The following is a 20,779-nucleotide window of genomic DNA, read 5'->3' as shown; positions in this document are numbered from 1 at the left end:
CATTAGTAGTCATAAAATGAATATCATGAATAGTTCGTGGCAATATGAAAATTCATTAAGCTCATTTAATTAAAACATAGGCTCTTCCTAAAGTCCTATTTTGTTCTTAAGTTAATTTGCATATCCCTATGTCAAAAAACTAACTTAGAAATCACCCTTCCGGGCATTTACACAATTTATGCTACAACAATTATATTCCGAAATTGACATGATATGCATCATTTAGGTCTTACGTCTATTAACTATTACCTCTTCACAGATTAAATAATTAATTCAATTACCTACAAATGTTGGTCATACATTTACAAGTATAAACATGAATTAAACCTAAATGAATGAAATAATCATTCGCACAAAATATTAAGAAACAAATACCAATAAACTCAAATCAAGAGTCATATCCATTTTGAATAAACAAAATTAAGTCATGTCATATTAAACTGAAAAAATAAAGATTGAGATGTAATCTTATCTCCTGACATATAAAACAATAATTTAACAATAAAGAGAATGGTAAGAAATAGTAGCTGAGGGGGGCTATCTACGGTCATTTCACAATGTGAAGAGTAAACAGCTGGATGTAGGGGGCTATCTACGGCTACTCTTTGCGGCTTCCCATAGTGGTTTTCCTCCTCGTCTTTATGTTAAAATCACTTAAACATCTTCAAGTCAACCTCCTAGTTGCTCTCATTTTGGCAAGTGATTGTCTTATTTTATGGAATTCGAATGTTAACAAGCCATGAGAAAGGCAAGAATACTCAAAGTTTTTCTCTGAAAACTGATGTAAGAAATGGTGTGTAATTGAATTGATGCCTTTGAATGATGGATGAAGACCTCCTTTATAGCTTTTTGAACCTATGCCAAAAATAGTAAATTAAATCTCCCCTTCATGCCCATAATCATGTCGTCCCTTACATGGTGGAGAAGTGAGTCTTCCTTGCTAAATTTAGCAAGGAAATTACCTTGATTCCCTTTCCTAGTGGTTGTCGTCCCTTGCTGTGAGGAAGAATGAGTCGTCCTTGTTATTTTTAGCAAGGAAGTTAGCTTTATTTTCTCATTGTGTGGCTAGACAACATGTGGTTAAATTGTGCTGATTTTTTACTGCTATTTTTAACAGTTGATAGACGGTTGAATGTCTTTTCAATGAAGATATTATGTTGATTTTCTTTTGGCAAATATTGCGTCAAATCTGCTATTTGTAAAAGTTTGAATGAATGGTTAGAGACTGCTAATTTTAGCAGTGAATTTTGTCAACTTATTTTCTGGTAAAATTGGGTAAATGGATTTGGTTCTGGGCCTCCATGGAATTCATTCTGAATTATCATCAATTGAAGTCCATGCGATTGCATTATAAATCTTTCAACCTGTACTTATCTAAGACCCAAAAACAAAAAAAAAAAAAAAAATTTGTCATCCTTTTCCTTAACACAATTAATCCCAAAAAATAACAAAACAACATGCTCTGAACATAAAATTCATAAACTTAGCACATTCTCGTGGAAATAATAAAATATCATGAATTTGAGTGTAAAGCTACAGAAAGTGTAAGAATTAGCATAATTTATAAATAAAAAGTGCTTGAAATACATATATTTTAAAGTTTACAAATGTATATAGCTTGTAATGGAGTTAAAGGTAGTTTGAAATGGTGTGAAATATTACAAGTATATATATATATATATATATATATATATATATATATATATATATATATATATATATATATATATATATATATATATGAACTTGGACAAATAAGTATGTAAATGGTTTATATGGCTTGCATTAGATAAATAGCTTGTAGGTGTTAGAGTATTGGCCTAATGTTAGAAAAGGCATTGGTTTGCATAATTTGATGTTAATATGTTGCCAATATGAGATGATTATAATGGTTATATGTTTAGGAATTGGTTTGGAAAGTTGCAAGTTGTTAAACAAAAAGAAATGGCCTAGGTTGGTTGGAAAGTTGATTTTGAGTTCGAGGTTTAATGTTCAGGATTCTTGTTCAAGGTAAAAAAAAATTACCAAAATTATGTATCAATGTGATGGAAAAAATTATTGAAATGTCATTAAATAATTGGAAATGGGCCATAAATGATGTGGTGGGAAGAGTTCATAAAATAATTTCTCATATATTTGAAATATGATATGGCTAAATTGTTCTTGAGTCCCTAGTATAAATACCACTTGAAGACTTGTTAAATTCTTGATCAAATTCTTCCATTTTGATTCCTCCATAAGTTAGTCCATGTACTACAATTATAACTTATCTAATTTAATCAATTAACAAGTCGACCTTATGCTTTATATACTACACTTGAACTTCTTAAATAAAATTCTCGAGTTAACTTAACTTAGAAAATTCGATTTTGATATTGATTTTTTCAACATCAACAAAAATTAGATCGTTACATTCTCCCCAATTTATATGTGTGGTGCCCCTCTAGTCCAACATCATTTGATCAAGTGCCAAGTTGTGATCACATAACATATAGTGGTTCACCCTATTTGGGAATGTTCGACGCACCATCCAGTACAACGGTGCAGGGGGAGAAGAAGGTCACAATTAAAGATTGTGTTCCTCCTAATAGGCATGTGTATCATGATTGGTCGCAAAGACTGCCAACGGTACATGACTCGAATAACTCCATCAAACCATATATTTTTATTTTTAAAAATTGGTTTTTAAACTATATCAATTTTTTATTTATTTAGGTGTTTAATTTTTTTATTAAAAGTAATACTTAAACTATGATTGGATTACAAAATTTGTCTTGAACTTTACTCTCATTTTAAAAATTCTCTTAACCCAATATGTTATGGCACGTGGCATTTTAATTAAAAAATTTACATTTAATATTAAATAAAAATAAATTAAATTAAAGAAAAAGTTTTTTTTTTTTACGTTCTTTCTTTCATCTTCATCTCCTCCTTCACTTCTCCAACAAAAACCATAAACTGTAATGCCAACCAAGAAGGCACAACATATATTCCTAAGGCTAAAAATAAACAGGGTGGTTAAAGACAAAGAACCTAGAAAAATCTTAGAGATGAATATAAATTTAGGGTGGGGATCTTTGGATTTTTGCCACGTGTACTGAAACCCAGCATCTCAGCACATGGAGGTAGCCGCACATTGAGAAACTCAGCTCCCAGATTTGATCTTTGATGGAATCATAGGTAAAACTGCAAAGCAAATAGCTTTTGAAGGAATTGCAATTATCCAAGGGAGAAACAAGGAATACGCTATCTCAAGTGCAGTTCACAACTTTGTTGTTGTGTAAAGCATGGCGAATGCAATGAACACTGGCAGGAAAAAGAGAATCACAACTAGGATTTGGAATGTGAATGAAAACACATTGACGGCAGAGGAAATTCAGAAGATTGAAGAAATGGTTGTTGAAGCCCTGAAACTACAAGCACAAATGGCAAGAGAAGAACCACCTTTTGATGTTTCAACTCTCAATGGAAAGGCAATAGCATAATTTACCCTTGTTCACTTTTATAATCTGTAAGGTCTACGAGAATGGGTGTATAAACAAAAATAATTTTGAAATTTTGTATTCACTTATTTAGCTTTTAGAAGAAAACCTGTTTTTTTTTTTTTTTTTCATTTTAATTATTCTAATAGGCTTATTGGGTCCTTAAGGTTATGGTACTCAATTTCAATTCTTTGTGTAGATGATGATAAGGAAAATTATTGTTTTGCATAATCTGATGTTTGGTTTCCTTAATGATATCACCAAAATTCATAACATTAAGATGAACTTTATGAGATTAGACATTTTAAATATATTTAATGTAGATATGATGAATATAAAATTCTTGAAAATATATTACTTTATAGAAAATTGAAAGATATAAACTTTGATATACATATGTCATATATGAGAAATCAAAACTCTTACCTTGATGTGATGAAAAGAAACTTGAATGATTTCACTACATCATTACTGTCTTATCATGTCGATGTAAATAAAAGAGAAAAGTAGAGAAAGATTAAAACAAAAATGCTCTTAGTGATTCTAGCTTTTTCAAAACTATTATTATTATTATTATTCGTCATAAATACATAAAAGTTGGTACATTTTAGAACTTAATGTACCAAAACATATACATGAATTACGTAAATATGGAGAGGTAAGAGTGAAGTCGAAAATTTTTCAAAAGAGGGTCAAGATTAGTTATATATTTTTATAAGAGTTAAGATACAATTTTATTATGGTATTGACTTATATATATATATATATTTATATGATTTTAAAAGAATTAAATCGAAATTCTAATATTTTTGAAGGTAAAACTATAACTTTATCATATAATAGTTTGCCCCCTCCCCCTAGGAGAGGATTCATTTCCTAATACCATATACCATTTGAGTACATGTATCTCACAATGCATACTAATAGTCCTTTTTATGTATTTAGTTATATTTTAAAAAAAAAATAAAGATTTGGATTCTATGCTAAGTTGCTAACCGAATGCTTGGGAGTTGGATCTCAAAACAACCTCAAATAAGATTGGGAATTTTGGGAAAAAGAATTAGGCCCAAATCAGTGAACACGATAGAGTCCACCTCAATAGGTCTTTGCAGGCATTTAGTCCAAAAAAGTTAATGCGGGCTGAGTTCGGCTCCTGATCTGTTATGTTGGGTCAACTGTTAAGTTTAATATATCCCCTTCTCTTAAAAAAGCAAAGAGTGCTCAGCTGTTTGAGTGAGGGAGATATGACAAAGCAGACGTATCAAAGAAGAAGGATGAAACACATTCTTTCATTGATATTGGTTTTCCATTTTTACCATCACCCAAATACACATTTGATGCTCTTTATCCTCCAAACACTTTTGATTTTAAAGAAACTAGTAATATAAAATCCCACCATCATATTTCTAAGCTACTATGAAGCTGGAAAAAAAAACTTAGCAACAGGTGACAGTAGGCAGAAACACCTGGTTGGATCTCTGCAAAAGGGATTCTACAAGTATGGCAGAAGAAATGAGAAAAAAATACACACCCCCCACGATTTAGAAAAGTGCCAGCAAGCCGCTAGCCTCCCTTCTTTTGCTAGATTACAAGTATTGTTCATGTATCCTGTCTCGGTTTTCTTCCCACCACAGTCTAGCATGCATCTCACCAAATCTTTCTCGGCTGCATGATATAAGGCATAATGTGAGTAATCCAGTCAATGTTTAAGATCAAGTGATGGGAAATTGAAAGACAATGACATTTCCTCAGTAAACTTCATGTCGGATTTGCCTCGGCATGGGAGTAAAACTAGTTGGTGAAAGCAGAATAAGTGAATCAGTAATGATGCTGTCAAAAATATATATATATTTACAGCTAGTAATTTGGTTTTTGATGGTTGGTAATTCAAATCATGATTGTTTCTAAGATGGACCTCAATTACAGTATCGATTTGTGTTGGACCCATCAACCTAATGATGAAATCAAATCCACGGAAAAAATGGCTTTTTGGAGCATTTTCAATGAGTCTTCAATGCTTAAATGTTTAACTTTTAACCAATTGCCTTTTCTTTGGGGATAAAAAAGAGAAAATACAATGCAGCTTGAGCCTGGATCATATTTAATCGAACAAAAGGACTTAACCAATGATGACAGTAAACGAAATAGATGCTAGAATTGGCGTCAATTGATGGCTGATTTACTGCTAGATTATTTTATATAAATATATAGCAATCTCAAAGCAGGGTAAATGAATTTAGAAAGTATATTCTAGCCACTGAAAAGGGAAGTGCAAGTTATATCACATTCTACCCTATTATAGCCTGTAACATTTTAGAAAAGGTCATCAAATAAAACGTAATCACATGTCAACTAGAAATGGAAGTAGTGCAATTGCTATTAGACTCACAGATTTTTAAGGAAAGCAAAGATTAGCCACATGAACTAAGCTAAATTCAGTTTAGATGGTTGTAGCTTTGGATTAAAGTACAGCCTACTATACTTATCACTTTGAGATGTTGAAAGTTTATAAAATGTTAAGTGCCACGGCCAAGAGTAGCTTAATATGTAGGGCTGATCAATTCATACATGTTCATTCTCTCTCAGATATGATGGTCCTGTTCAATTTTAGTTTGTTTCTATTAAAACTAACTATAGCTCAAGTTAAAGAATGTTATAGAACCATACCTGAATCTCACTCGCCTAAGTTCCCTTTTGCCCCCTGGCAAGGCTCTGATAGTAATGTAAACCCCCGGTTCATCTTGTTCAACCCACTCAGTCTCAAGATCACTGGCATTGCTGATGGATAGCTCTCCAGAGCGATCAGCCTCTCTTGATGAGCTACTCCTCATAGAGGCATCCATGGATGATATCTCTGTCTTGGCACCACTAATACTGGAAAGTTTTGGGGTTGAGGTAAGACCAGAGTCACAATAATGGCGAGCCTGCATTGCGTGCTGATCAAATGAATCTGATGACGAGTAGCCGATGCCCATCCCAGTTGGACGATGAAAATTACAAGGTAAGCGTTCTTTAGTCAATGGTGGTGTTACAGGACTTTCTTCTGCTGATTCCATTTTAAAGCTCTGTAAGACACCAAAAGAATGATGTTATTAACATTCATGCAATAATCCAAGTTCAGTTCAACACAGCGATAGTGCAGGGCATTGCATGGGAGCAGTCCATTCACACTATGTTAAGCAGGCAACAGCCTAAGAACTTGCCTCATCTTCAGATCTAGGGGGTGTTGGTAGTGGGAATGCCTGGCGGTTAAACCTCTGGACATTGTAAAGTTCCATGACCCTATCATAATTCTCTGCCCACCATCTTTGAGCTTGCCATTTGTTAAACATTTCCCGACTAGTCAAAGAAAATAAACTATGGTTCAGCACTCCTAATGTTCATGAGATTAGCATACCAGAAATCAGAAATTAGAGAGGTCCATGATATGCATGTGCTTTAATGGAGCAACTAAAAAACATTAAATGACTGGTTTAGGAAACATAGTAACATGCACTAGGGAAGTCCAGCACAAATTTTGGTTAAAATAAGGAAATAAAAGAAAAACACATAGATAACACTCTATACCATGTCATTACTCTTATTCACAAGTCAATAACTTGAAACCAACCATGACCATTATAGTTGCACCTACACTATTTAATGTGAATGGGAAATTTTAATTATATATTGGGCCACTAGGTTGGTTTATAAACATCTTTTGACTATTAGTTTATATATATATATATATAAAAGAAGCTTTCAACCACCCTTAGGTAAGTACAATATTAAATATTCCAAAGTGGCATCCGTCTGTTTGATGTAGTGGAATGTGTAATATTTCCAAAAAGAAAAAAAGGCGTAGGGAGTCAAAATCCAAGGAGGGAACGCTATCAAAGCATTAAATCAGATACAATGACATGAAAATGAAAGTGGTGATGGAAAAAACAGTCAATTAAGAGACCAATTGAAATAAAATTATCTAGAAAGGGAAAAAGGAACACAAGTCAAACGAGGCCAAGGTCCATAAATGAGGGGCAACAGCAATGTTCCCTTGGTAAAACGACTAATCCCTCCTGTCACCATCCATTGAAAACATGGAAAGGTGAAGGTTGAAGTCGGGTCTCTGTTTTGTAGGCAAAAAACGTAAGCTCAAAAAAGGGGTCCAAAATTTTTGTCTTGCACGTAGTTTTGTAGTGGCAAATGATGTGGGCAATCAATCCCCCTTAGTTTAATTGCAGACAAAATGACAAGAAATGGGTCATTAGAAGAAGAAGAGTAGAAGACAATGGGACGGAGAATCTGGCGTGAAATGAATTTTTTTTTGGGGTGGGGGCTTTGAAGAGGCTTGTTCGACAAGACGACAAGGGTTAGTGAAAAAGCTTGCCAACACAATCAATCGTGTCCCACCCACCATTGATGAGGCACAATGAGTTCTCCTTTTGGACTTTTATGGGATTGCTTTTCATTAGGCGTGAAGCCTACTGTTTCACCGTAGGTCCCTCACCTAAAAATCCTTGCTTTTCCTGCCGAGGTTGCTAAGGCAGTGTTTGGATGCACCCATGACAAATCCATCACCATTCATAAGTAAAAATTTTACGATTTTAATACTTATCTGTGTCTGAACGTAAAATAATTATAAGAAAATGAGATTATACTCTTTTTTTTTTTAAATCAAGAAATTTTAATTTTCTATATATGTGTTAGGACAGTAGAGCATAATAAAAAATATAAATAAAAAAATTGAAAGTTTAATTGACTATCCAAACACAGCTTTAAAAAAACATAAGAATGCATGTTAAAGAGTTTAACTAAAAATGACAGAGCAAGTCCCAACCCAGCAACAAATATTATTGTCTAAAATAATAGATAGGAATTTACCATCATAACTTTGTATTATTTAACATTTTGTTCGTTTATTGATGTTAACAATCAACTAGGCAGTGACGTGACTAGTCCATTTCCCAGCGAATTTCGAAAGTGGAATAAAAATTTCTTAATATGATGGAAAGCGAAAATCCAGAAAAATAAGTGCGCGGCGCACCTGAATCGTATCCTCTTGAGATCGTTGCCGCCGCGAGGAAGTGAAACAAAGGTAATAAGCACGCCAGGCTCCACCTGAGCCACCCACTCTTTAGGCTCACTTTCTTCGACGAACACGACCGTGTCGACTCGGCGTCCGCTCAACGATTTCGGCGTCCCTTCTCCGCTCCAACTCGACATCCCTTTCAACCTCGCTTCCATCTCCTTCCCCCACGTCCTCGGCGTCGCCGAGCTCGAACTCCCCGTCCGACGGTAAGACCATCTGAACCTGTCCGAGTCCGCGTCAGACTCGCCCATGTTCCTCAACCGACTCTGCGCCGTGCAGGGGTTACAGTGCCTGTACGCCCCCGACGCCTTTAGCGCCATGTCCTTCAACTAAACCACACAGTCATTAAAGCCAAACAAAGAACGAAGAACCGTAAAACCTTGACGTCGTAAATTTGAAAGCTAATTACCTGCGAAGTGAGGGATTTGATGGCTTGGTTGTGCTTAGTGTTAGGAGTAGTGGAAGAGTCCATTTCCTCTTGTTGACTCACCGAGTCATCACCGGGTAGCTTGGAACGAGCTATGCACGTCAGCATTGTTATTTCGAAATTCTCTGAAAGCTGAGAAATCTTCTGTTTAAATAAAAAAAATACTATGATTTGTCAGAATTTAAGAACTAGATTATACAATAAACAAGTTTTCGAGTTTATCGTACAGAGAAGCAAAATTTAATGCAAACCCAGAAATCTGAGGATCAGTGGATGGGTAAGAGAGAACTAAGGGTTTTTTTTCTTTCTTTTTTCCTCTGAAGTTTCAGGGAGCTGGAGCCCGATATTCGAGACTCAGGTAGCTCTTTAATGATGCCACGTTTAAATAAAAAGGATCAGAGATTCTCTGCGCCAACCCAAAATAAAAACAAAATTAAACAACAAAAAGGGTATTAATAAAAGAAAAGAAAAGAGATGGAAGAGATAAAACGAAATTATAATCTCCTCAATCTCATCGAAGGAGCTATGGGTATAATGGGATAAATGCACTCATTGCACTGCAGTTGTTGCTGTGTATTGGGTAGAAGAGTGTGGTTGGTGTAGGCCGTTGCTGGGCTCAGCTGATGTTTCCTTCCCCTTTTTAAGACACTCTGTGTGATCCGATGATGAAATGATTGGTGCGTGATGCTGATTGCTGAGCTTCTGCTTTTGTTTTTTTCTCAGTTTTCGAAAAGCCCACTGGAGAGACTCGATGGGCTTAGTTTCATCATTGGAAGGCCGAAGAACTCGTTTAACTTGGGCTATGTTATCAACGCGTGAGTGCCATTATTAATGATGGTGAGAGATTTGGCATTTGTGCATGTTGATCATTTACCATCTACCTGAAGTGGTGTGGTGTATCAGATCTTCCAACCCATTTCCAAAACAAAGTTCCTTTTATTACTAATATTGATGTAAAACTTTTGACAGAGGGTTGTCTGTTTTAGAACTAGTTTAATCATTCTCAACAAACTAGTGTTGCGGGTTTGTGTTTTTAGTTGAGGCAAATTGGAGTTGCAAAATCATTGATTTAATTGCAGGAACGTGTACATCGTAGAGCGATTCGGGTCTATCTACACATATCCGCTCCCACTCACGTGGCTTCCATTCCCAAGCTTATATGTCAGAAAGCATCTTTGGTTTTTGGCACATAACAAACATTATTAATTACTCCGAAATATTAGACTCAAAACACCTCTCCAACCTCCAATCACCGTTGAAATCCACCCATTTCTAATTTCCATCACCACCGCCGTCTGATGCTTTGACCACCGTAGTTTCTATCGTCAATCCAGCGGCTCCCAACACATTATACCGGAGGCTCAAGCTTTAAAAAAAGTCCAAAAAGGACAGCTAGCCTCCTTAGCCATCCCCAACCCAGAGTGGGACCCTCGCCAGAGGAATCTGGAATATTAAAATAAAGGAGTCTGTTTGAAGCTTAAATAAGACCCAATCGCATACTTCCACCTCTAACTCCGGTGGTGGCTGTCATTATCTTTTATTGTCACCGGCTCAAGTGAGAAGAAAAAAGCCCCCCCCCCTTTTTTCTTTCACAATTAATGAGACTCTTAGTATCAGATTCTCATTAGTCTCCGTTAATGAAACAAACCTGTATTATATTTTGGCGTTAAATAACGATGTCGTTTTTGCGGCGGAGGAAGGGGACGGATTCCTCGAAGTCCCAGAACTTACGGTGCAGCATCGTAAAGGAAGATGAGAAGAATAACCTATACGAGAGCCCCAGGAAAGAAAGCTATAATTCCAAGAAATGGTCATGTTGGGACAGTTGTTGTTGGTTCATTGGTTTTGTATGTTCGGTGTGGTGGTTCTTGTTATTACTTTACAATACAATGCCTGCCTCGATCCCGCAATATGTAACGGAGGCGATAACAGGGCCGTTGACGGACCCACCCGGGGTCAAGTTGCGGAAAGAGGGCTTGACGGTGAATCACCCGGTTGTGTTCGTCCCTGGGATCGTCACCGGTGGGCTCGAGCTTTGGGAAGGCCACCAGTGTGCTGAAGGGTTGTTTAGGAAACGCCTTTGGGGTGGCTCCTTTGGGGAACTGTATAAAAGGTATTAGCTTTTGCCTTTTACTTTTTCCCCCTTTTTTGAGACTTTTGAGGTTTAGCTATTTAGTGTACGTTTTTCCATTCTGGGTTTTACATTTTTGAGGAATTTTGGCATGTTTGCAAGGTTGTTTTGTTTAAAAGAAAAAAAAAATCAAATACCTTTTGTGAATGTTAAAGTTCTTCTATGATGTTTGCTTAGGTTGGAAGTTATTAGAGAAGCTTCCATAAAGCTTACTGATTTCTACATGAAATTGATGTTTGGCTTTGCTTTGCTAAAACGAAAACCTTTTCATTGTTGCAAATGTTTTCTTCTTCTGTTTTAGATTTGATTATGGGACACTAGAAATGCAGATCTGATTTTGTGGATTAGAATTTGTAGTGGTGCTCGGATGGGATCATATGTTGTACATTTATCTACTAATTGAGCTTTGGAAAAGAAGTGAGAACATGGATTTAGGTTGTCGTAAGAGTGCGAGTTTCAATATTTTTTTATTTTTCTAGAACCCCAAAAGCTAGGATTTAGGTTGTTGAGTGGAAACTGACATATTTTGGCCTCAATTGCTAAAACTGTTATCACTCTGCATTCACTTCTATTGTTTCCTCTTCTTTCTTTGTCAATCTTAGTTGTTACAATGTTGGTCACATGGATTGATATAGACAGAAGTTAAAACTATCTGCTAAAAGGAATCTTTGCATTTGATGTGTGTTCATGCTAGAGTATCTCGATGAATAACTATCATACAACATATTTGTTGCTATGAAGAATCTTAAACTCTTGCCAAGTAAAATACACTACTAAAACACTCAATGGGTCCTTTATGCTCTGCCAACTAAGAGGTTTCCTTGTTTTATGATGTCATTGCACTTTGTAATAGTTGGGTTACTTCAAGACTTGAAGACCAACCTGTCTTTCCAACACGATGCGTATACTTTGTAGCAATTTGATGCTTGAAGTAATACTGCCTTCTCTTTACATGCAAGAACGATTAGAGGTTTTGCTTCTTGAAGTTTTCTAATCATTTCTTAATCCGTTGAATATGGTTGCTATGCTGACTTTTAACTTTTAGATTTTTTTTTGTTATAATGAAAATGTCATTAGAAGATTGGAAATTCTCTAACTTAGACCTGCTATTTCTTTCTTCCCTAATCTTTTAACTATTTGCCGAAGTTATTTTGGCTATGGAGTTTACTAAAGTTTATTCACCTGCTGTTCTCCCAATTGCATTGCAGACCACTATGTTGGGCTCAGCACATGTCACTCGATAATGAAACTGGATTAGACCCTCCAGGTATAAGGGTCAGGCCTGTATCTGGACTTGTGGCAGCTGATTATTTTGCAGCAGGATATTTTGTCTGGGCTGTATTGATAGCTAATTTGGCTCAAATTGGGTATGAGGAAAAAACAATGTATATGGCTGCTTATGATTGGAGGTTATCTTTCCAAAATACTGAGGTATGCACTTGCTTTAAACTGTCATATTCTTTTCAAAGTTATTCTGCCACATAGTTTTTCTGTAATATGGTGTGTATATAGTTAAGATGTTTATCTTTTAATATTTCTTTTGTGTTTATGATTTGAAATTAGCATTATGTTATAGCTCCCTGAAATTATCTTATCACTTCAAGCCTATTTGAATAAATCAGGTCAGGGACCAAACTTTGAGCAGAATAAAAAGTAACATAGAACTCATGGTAGCAACAAATGGTGGAAAAAAGGTAGTAGTCATCCCACATTCAATGGGAGTCCTGTACTTTCTGCACTTCATGAAATGGGTTGAAGCACCACCTCCCACGGGTGGTGGGGGTGGATCAGAATGGTGCGCCAAGCACATAAAGGCAGTGATGAATATTGGTGGACCCTTTTTAGGTGTTCCAAAATCGGTCTCAGGACTATTTTCTGTTGAAGCCAGGGATATAGCCATCGCCAGGTACTTCCTTGAGTTAAATTTTCATGAACAAAGACTTGTTTCTTGTCTTGGTATGCTTTGAGTTGTCATAGTTCGACATTTCAAGCCAATAAATTGGCCTAAATTTATGATTATATTGATGACACAATTGTTTCCCGGAATTCCCCGTTAAAGTTTTTACTTTTGCATGTCACCCCAGATCATGTGCATGCAAAATTGTTCCTGATAGAGAGCTACCTTTTCTAATGCTTTGCTTTTATGGTGTGAGATTTACTGAAATAATGTTGTTTCAGTTCTTAAATCAGGAATGAATCTGGCTTTTCTAATGGCTTCGATTCTGATAGTATTGATGTTATTATTTCTTGAGCTAACAAAGTGAAAGGTTAGATGAATCTTTAGGAATCACTAAAATATGCATCATTATTCATTTTGCTTCTACACCTGAAATCGTTGTGGCCTCCTATTGTCATATTCTGAAGAACAGTCATTTCATGCTAGCTTTTACTGTAGTCAGTTTTGGTTCTATATCCTGTAATCTTTGGAATTAGTTTCTTCTCAAACCTAAGGTAGTTTTTCAAATATGATGAATGCGCATGTTTACTTTGTTTTGGGAGCTTGATGGAATGCGAATTGTTAAACAGGACTTTCGCCCCAGGTTTTCTGGACAAAGATGTATTTGGCCTGCAAACTTTTCAGCATTTAATGCGGATGACCCGTACATGGGATTCCACCATGTCAATGATACCAAAAGGTGGGGAAACCATCTGGGGTGGGCTTGATTGGTCACCTGAAGGATCAAGCTTTAACTGTGGTGCAAAAACGTTGAGGAACAACAGCATCAATAACACGGACCAAATTCCAAACATCAATTTGGCTAACATGAAAAATGTTAATTATGGGAGAATTATTTCATTTGGGAAAGATGTGGCTGAGGCACATTCCTCCAAGATTGAAAGGGTGGATTTGCTGGTACTGTCCAAGCTATCATTAAGTTATTTTGCATAAGTCTATGGATCATCTCTCTCTAACGATGATCATTTTCACCACTTGACACTAATCCAGGACTTCAAAATCATTTGACTTAAATTTGTGGAATGTTTGTAACCAGAAGGAAATTTTTCTGTTGAACTTTCTAGTTCAACACCCTCTTTCTATGTCAAATGCAAGCATGCCCAACTGGAAGATCTTTTTCATTAAAATGCAATTACGAGAGGATGACTATTATACATCGTGCTTTCTGGTTTTGCATGCTAGTTGGTTTGCTAGTTTTTAGCATGGGGTTTATATGATTATTGTTGATCAGCAGGATTCTATGAAGGCTGATATGCTAGCCAACTTAACCAACTGTGATATATGGATCGAGTATCATGACATTGGCGATCATCGTATTAAAGCAGTTGCTGATTACAAGGTTTACACAGCTGGATCAATTTTGGACCTGCTTCATTTTGTTTCCCCCAAGTTGATGGCACGAGGAGGCGCTCATTTTTCATATGGGATAGCTGATAATTTGGATGACCCGAATTATCAACACTACAAATATTGGTCAAATCCTCTAGAAACGAAGTGAGGCTTTTCTTCGTTTCTCAGTTCTAATTTGTTTTGATTTGTGAGGTGTCTTCGTTAGTTAAGTGTCCATTCTTGATCCAGATTGCTATCCTTTCAAGTTTTCTCATTAAAAACTGTTGAAACTTTAAACAGTGCTAGGCACCCCTACTATGGCCCCTCTCTTTCTGTATGTTTTCTTGATAAGTGCCATATGATCTTTTCAGGTTACCAGATGCTCCAGACATGGAGATATACTCAATGTACGGAGTTGGAATCCCCACTGAAAGAGCTTATGTTTACAAAGTAACTACTGCCACTGATTGCTCTATTCCGTTTCAGATAGACACCTCAGCTGAGGGTGGCAGTGAAGATTCATGTCTAAAAGGTGGTGTTTTCTCTGCTGATGGAGATGAAACAGTTCCTGTTTTAAGCGCTGGTCTTATGGCTGCAAAGGGTTGGAGGGGTAAAACCCGATTCAATCCTTCAGGCATTCCTACTTACATAAGGGAGTACAGTCATGCCCCTCCAGCTAATCTTCTCGAAGGTCGAGGCACCCAAAGTGGTGCTCATGTTGATATAATGGGGAATTTTGCATTGATTGAGGATGTTATACGAGTAGCAGCAGGGGCTACCGGCAAAGAACTGGGTGGAGATCATGTATATTCCGATATCTTTAAATGGGCTGAAAGGATCAACTTACAGCTCTAGATTCAACCAGCACTCAGGAAGGTGAGCACCTGAAGGTCAAAACTAAATGCATAGGTAGGTCGACATATCATATCTAACTCGAAATTTAGAGACTATGCTTCACAATCAAGCTTGGGTTAATAGGTGAAGTGAATTAAGAGATGAAAAATAGAACATGAGAAGGCTTGATATGGCCATTGACATGAATTTTGTTTCTTTGCTTGAATATCTGTGTTAGTTATCATGTTAGCTTTCTCTTAAAAGTTGTTTCAATCATTCTTATAGTGACAATAGAGACGGTGCTCCCCCGACGGGATACCCACTGTTGGCGCAGCAAGCCCCAGCCGGTCATCTTGCTTGCACATTGTTCTGTTTTTACTTCAAACGAAGTCTTCATTTGCTCATGCAAAGCACCAAATTGTGTAGTGTATGATTATAGCATTGGCATTATGACAGGCTTGGAGCAGTTGCAAAGTAGTTAGCTGCATTAAATCTTCAGATATGTTCCATTAATCTGTTTGTTATATACTTCATGATTTATTGTATGCTTTCCCCCTTTTGTAAATCTCTCTCACTGTGCCTAATCAACCCTCTGTTTGTATTACTTTTTTGTAATCTTTAATAGATTAAATAATCCTTTGAATCTAATCTTGTACAACTAGACAATACAGGGAAAAGGACAACTCGACCTTTATATTAGGAAAAAGTGGTTGGCTGGCTTCATGTGTGAACTAACTGTAGAAGCCCAATTTTGCCCGGGCCCATTTACAAAATAAACAAACCAAACATGGCCCAAATCAAACCCAAAAAGACCCAAATTAAAACCTAGCCCAACAAGCCCAAAAACTTAAAACATTTCAACAAAAAACCCTAATCGCACCTAGGGTCTTCTGACCCCTGACCTCCTGCCACCGCCGCGCCGCACGTCACGTCTCCCACTTGCCATCGCTCACCTGCCCTCTGACTCTGCCACCGCGTCAATCACCTGCAAATAAGTAGCAAAGGAAGAAAATAGAAATAGACCACAAAACAGTAGCAAAAAGGGGGGATTTTCTTTTATTTTCTGTCGGCTATAAAAGCCACAGACATCAATGTGTTTAGGGGGATTTTTTTTCTTTGGAGATTGAAAAACAGAAAAAAAATCTAAAAGGTGATTATTATTCATTTTCAGATTCGGTTTTTGCGCATTATTATTATTATTTTTTCATTTTTTACATAATAAATAAAGAAATAAAAATAAGGGCCGCACCTGCTTACTCCGTGAGTCCATCGCCGAAGGTTTCCCGACCGTCGCCGGAGTCAGACCGAGAGGAAGCAGAGAAGATCCTTCTCCTTCGGTCTTTTGGGACACGGGGGCCGGGCCTTCGAATGAACTCAGAAGCGGGTTTAAAACCCATGGTTTTGGTGGTTCCGACCACCACTCGCGGAGCGGCAACGGCGGCCACTGGCCGAAACCCTATGACCGGCGCCGAACCATGGACTGAAAGGGAGGGGGTGGTTCTGCAGTTTTTTTTCTGAACACTGAAAAAATGAAATGTTTAAAAAAAAAATTGGTTTAAATAAAGTTAGTAAAACGACGTCGTTTTGGAGTTTGGGTTCAGAGACCAAAACGACGTCGTTTTGGTCTCTGACCCGTGACCCGGCCCGGGTACTGAGGATCCGCGTGTTTTCTTACGGAGGGGCAAATTTGCTTATAGCCCCTCCGCTTTTTAATGCCTCCGCAATTAGGTTTTTTTTCATTTCTTTAAATTTATCCCTTTAGTTTATTTTAGATTTCAATTTAATCCCCTTTGAAGCTATGCGTTTTAGAGGAGAGGGGAAAATTTCCCTTTCAGCCCCTCTATGTTATTCGCGTGTTCAATATAGTCCCTTCCCTTTGATTTTATTTGCGATTCAACCCCGAATTTTAAATTTTTATTTAATTAGGTCCATTTCTTTATTATTTTGGTTGCTTTTTCATTGAAATTAATCAATTTAATACCATTATCAACATTATTAATTATTGTTATTATTATTTACTCCTATCTACCTTTTTCTACCTTTTAAATTTCATTTTATATATATATACATGATTATATTTTATTTATTTTATAATTTATATACTTATGTACTTATATACACATTTTAAAATTTTATATTTATATACCTACGTTTCTACAATACGTATTTATATATATACACACATACATATTTTCATAACTTACATATATATATACTTATATATTTTATATACGTATCTACATCTGTTTACACCTTTTATTTTCATAAACACATATACATAGATATTTTTTAATATATGTATATATATACATCCATACATTTTTATAATATATGTACGCACATAATTTTTGAAGTTTATTTATATGTATATACGTACTTATGTATTATTTGTACTTTATACTTTATATATACACACACATATTCATACATATCTTTTAATTTATATATGTACTGTAACACTCCTTACCCGAAACCGTTGCCGGAGTCGAGCACGAGGCATTACTTAACTTGTCTTACTAATTCGGAGCATAAAAATTTACTTTGCAAATTAATTTCACTATTTACAGCAAAGCTGTCCAATCACGCAACAGTTACTAAATTGATTATAACTCGAGCTACGGGACTCAAAATTTAATTCCGTAAATTTTCCCTGAAACTAGACTCATATATCTTCCTACCATAAAATTTTTAGAATTTTTGACTTAGCCAATTAGTACAGTTTATTAGTTAAAATCTCTCCTGTTTCACCAATCGATTGCCCTGACCTCTTGTCACTAAAAATAAATTTTCTCACTTTAGGATTTTCATATGAAGTTCTTACTTGTTTCTACAGAAAATAGACTCAATAAGGAATCTAGACATATAAACTACATCTCATAACCATTTTTATACAATTTTTAATGATTTTCTAAACTCAAAACAGGGGACTCCAGGAACAGTTCTGACCTTGTCTCACTAAAATTCACATATCTTAAAATATAAATTTCCTTTTGCTACACCGTTATTTTTCCATGAAAATAGACTCAACAATATTTAATTCCATATATCATTCACCCTCTAATTCATTTTATACCATCCTAGGTGATTTTTCAAATTCACGTCACTGTGCTGCCTGAATTCTGTTTCTTTGCAAAATTTTATCCTTTCATGATTTCCATGCATAATTTATCACCTAATCTTTCATAACAACAAACACCTTCATACTTAACCATTTTAATGACCATACATCATCAAATGTTTACACATCACTCATTAGCAAAATCATCATTACAAACATACAAAATAACTATATCCCTATACATGCCATAACTCAAACGTGTTTTGACATAAAATACCGAGCAGTTGTGGTTGATAGTGTGGACGATCTCCGACTTCTTTAGGATCCTTGAAGTAGCTTTGCAATACTATAAGAGAAAGAGAAATAAAAGAAGTAAGCATAAAGCTTAGTAAGTTTACTAGCAAATAAATAACAACATTAAACACAAATAATTAAACTCAAGTGACTATATCTCTAGTTTACTCTTTAGTTAATCTCATTCTAGTTCTCTTGCTTATTTACTTAGAATACTTGTGTGCATAACTTACTCATCTCTTGCTGCATCGTTGAACATCAATTGATAGTATAATAAGTTCTTAACTCTTATAACTTACCTGAGCTTGCCACTTATGCTTTAAACTGAACTTTCATGAATATGATTCGCTTATTAGCCCGTTGAGCTACATTGGAACAATAAGGATACTCGGGTCTCTTCTGATAATAACATGCCAAAGTCATGTCCCAGACATGGTCTTACATGAGATGTTCTCATCTCGGTGCCCATGCCATGTCCCAGACATGGTCTTATAGGGGACCTCTCATCTCGGTGCCAACGCCATGTCCCAGACATGGTCTTACATGGGACCTCTCGTCTTGGTGCCAACGCCATGTCCCAGACATGGTCTTACATGGGACCTCTCGTCTCGGTGCCCATGCCATGTCCCAGACATGGTCTTACAGGGGACCTCTCATGATCTCAAGGATGCCAATGCCATGTCCCAGGCATGGTCTTACATGGGATCTCTTTACCCAAATGTCATGACATTTGTATCCAGTACCATCCTTATGTATCAACGGGGCTTTTTAACTTTAATTCTCTATCATTTCATGCTTGGATCATCATCAAATAAATTTATAAAATAAATTCATAATTTCTGGAAAATAGCAGCATTGATAATAATTATTGAAATATTGCATTTATTTACCGTAAACTTACCTCGGTATCAAATATAGTCCAATTCACCAACTTAGTCTTCAACTTTATTCTTCCCTTTGTCTAACCTCGAGTTTCGTTCTTCTTTATCTAAAATAGTAAATTTAACTTATTTAATACTCACATTCATCAAAACAGCCCTCGACTCTAACTTTTTCAAAATTATAATTTTGCCCCTAAACTTTTACATAATTACATTTTTGCCCCAAGGCTCGGAAATTAAACTTCATCTCTTATTCTTATGTTTTATGATATGCTGAACATTTTTCCCTTCTATGGCAACATCAAATTCCCACTCTAACATGTACTTATGAACATTAGGTATTTTTACCGATTATGTCGTTTTACTCGTTTTCACTTAAAATCGCTTAGCAAAAGTTGTTTAACATAATTTATAACTTCATATTCTATCATAAAACATCAAAATAAACACTTTTCAACTATGAGTATTTTTCCAAATATAAACCCTAGGTTAAATTATTGCTAAAATAAGCTAAATTAAGCTACCGGGATCTCAAAAACGTAAAGAACATTAAAAACGGGGCTTGGGATCACTTACTATCGAGCTTGGGAGTTTGAAAACCCTAACTATGGCTTCCCCCTTTGCTGATTTCGTCCTAATGAAGAAGAAGATGATTTTTGTCATCTTTTTCCCTTTTTATTCTTTTTATTAATCTTTTACTAAAATACCCTTCATTAAAAACTTCAATTATTTCTATCTATGCATGCCTATTTTTGTCCATGGAAGTTTTATGGTTTAATTACTATATAAGAACCTCTTATTTAAAGTTTCATAACAATTTGACTCCTCTAACATGTAGAACTCAACTTTTGAATTTTTTACAATTTAGTCCTTTTGACTAAATTGAGTGCCCAAACGCCGAAATTTTCAAACAAAATTTTCACGAAATCATTTTGTGAAATCATATACCATAAAAATATAAGAAAAATAAAATTTTCCTCATCGGATTTGTGGTCCCGAAACCACTGTTCCGATAATCTTAAATTTGGGCCATTACATGTACATACATATATCTTTTTTTACATTTTTATAATTTTATTCATTTTCTTTATTGTTATTCACATGCTCATTATTGTTTTAAAAGAATATTTTAGTTCTATTCATTTATTTGTTCGATATTATATGATTGATTTGTTTCTTATGTTTATTTATTTCATTTCGGTGATTGTTCATACATACCTTATCAAATTCATTATTGTTTTGTTATGTGCATTAACATCGTGTTTCATTTTACCCGTTATATCAAAAACTGTTTCAAATAAATTGCATCTTGTGCTTA

The 20,779-nt window shown here is 35.6% G+C and overlaps 2 protein-coding genes and 2 long non-coding RNA genes across 7 annotated transcripts; 1 reads left to right on the top strand and 3 right to left on the bottom strand.

The window, feature by feature from the left end:
* Window positions 1-4,741: 4,741 nt before the first annotated feature.
* On the bottom strand, window positions 4,742-9,668 carry LOC105772832 (protein Brevis radix-like 4). Of its 2 annotated transcripts, none has more exons than XM_052632834.1 (6): window positions 9,205-9,668; window positions 8,960-9,118; window positions 8,506-8,879; window positions 6,686-6,821; window positions 6,150-6,547; window positions 4,742-5,147 (listed from the first exon to the last, which is right to left on the bottom strand). In XM_052632834.1, the coding sequence occupies exons 2-6, from the start codon at window positions 9,083-9,085 to the stop codon at window positions 5,069-5,071; spliced, it is 1,113 nt and encodes a 370-aa protein (XP_052488794.1). In that variant the 5' UTR covers window positions 9,086-9,118; window positions 9,205-9,668; the 3' UTR covers window positions 4,742-5,068. The 2 variants fall into 2 exon arrangements, with proteins under 2 accessions (XP_052488794.1, XP_012449757.1); XM_012594303.2 differs by having other exon boundaries at window positions 8,960-9,121; window positions 9,205-9,665.
* Window positions 9,669-9,876: 208 nt separating this feature from the next.
* Window positions 9,877-15,876, top strand: LOC105772831 (phospholipid:diacylglycerol acyltransferase 1). Of its 3 annotated transcripts, none has more exons than XM_052632832.1 (7): window positions 9,877-11,090; window positions 12,317-12,539; window positions 12,731-13,014; window positions 13,635-13,962; window positions 14,297-14,559; window positions 14,766-15,303; window positions 15,514-15,876. In XM_052632832.1, the coding sequence occupies exons 1-6, from the start codon at window positions 10,654-10,656 to the stop codon at window positions 15,247-15,249; spliced, it is 2,019 nt and encodes a 672-aa protein (XP_052488792.1). In that variant the 5' UTR covers window positions 9,877-10,653; the 3' UTR covers window positions 15,250-15,303; window positions 15,514-15,876. The 3 variants fall into 3 exon arrangements, with proteins under 3 accessions (XP_052488792.1, XP_012449754.1, XP_052488793.1); XM_012594300.2 differs by having other exon boundaries at window positions 9,878-11,090; window positions 14,766-15,270; XM_052632833.1 differs by having other exon boundaries at window positions 9,883-11,090; window positions 14,300-14,559.
* Window positions 15,877-15,894: 18 nt separating this feature from the next.
* On the bottom strand, window positions 15,895-16,753 carry LOC105772834 (uncharacterized). The gene is made up of 2 exons (XR_001126894.2): window positions 16,478-16,753; window positions 15,895-16,213 (listed from the first exon to the last, which is right to left on the bottom strand). It is a non-coding gene; the product is annotated as an uncharacterized LOC105772834 (long non-coding RNA).
* A 1,557-nt stretch (window positions 16,754-18,310) lies between these two features.
* LOC128041665 (uncharacterized) lies at window positions 18,311-20,095 on the bottom strand. The gene is made up of 3 exons (XR_008196616.1): window positions 20,038-20,095; window positions 19,482-19,568; window positions 18,311-18,632 (listed from the first exon to the last, which is right to left on the bottom strand). It is a non-coding gene; the product is annotated as an uncharacterized LOC128041665 (long non-coding RNA).
* Window positions 20,096-20,779: the final 684 nt, after the last annotated feature.

Source organism: Gossypium raimondii, chromosome 6, assembly GCF_025698545.1.
Source record: "Gossypium raimondii isolate GPD5lz chromosome 6, ASM2569854v1, whole genome shotgun sequence".
NCBI lineage: Eukaryota > Viridiplantae > Streptophyta > Magnoliopsida > Malvales > Malvaceae > Gossypium > Gossypium raimondii.
Note: the sequence above shows the minus strand (reverse complement) of the source record. Positions and strands in the feature narration are given on the sequence as shown.

Coding starts and splice junctions, on each gene's coding strand:
- LOC105772832 (XM_052632834.1), bottom strand. CDS start 9,085: ATGCTGACGTGCATAGCTCGTTCCAAGCTACCCGGTGATGACTCGGTG. Junction 6,822..8,505: donor CTCAAGAGGATACGATTCAG/GTGCGCCGCGCA, acceptor TTCTTTGACTAG/TCGGGAAATGTTTAACAAAT. Junction 6,548..6,685: donor CCCCTAGATCTGAAGATGAG/GCAAGTTCTTAG, acceptor GGTGTCTTACAG/AGCTTTAAAATGGAATCAGC.
- LOC105772831 (XM_052632832.1), top strand. CDS start 10,654: ATGTCGTTTTTGCGGCGGAGGAAGGGGACGGATTCCTCGAAGTCCCAG. Junction 12,540..12,730: donor TATCTTTCCAAAATACTGAG/GTATGCACTTGC, acceptor TGAATAAATCAG/GTCAGGGACCAAACTTTGAG. Junction 13,963..14,296: donor TTGAAAGGGTGGATTTGCTG/GTACTGTCCAAG, acceptor ATTGTTGATCAG/CAGGATTCTATGAAGGCTGA.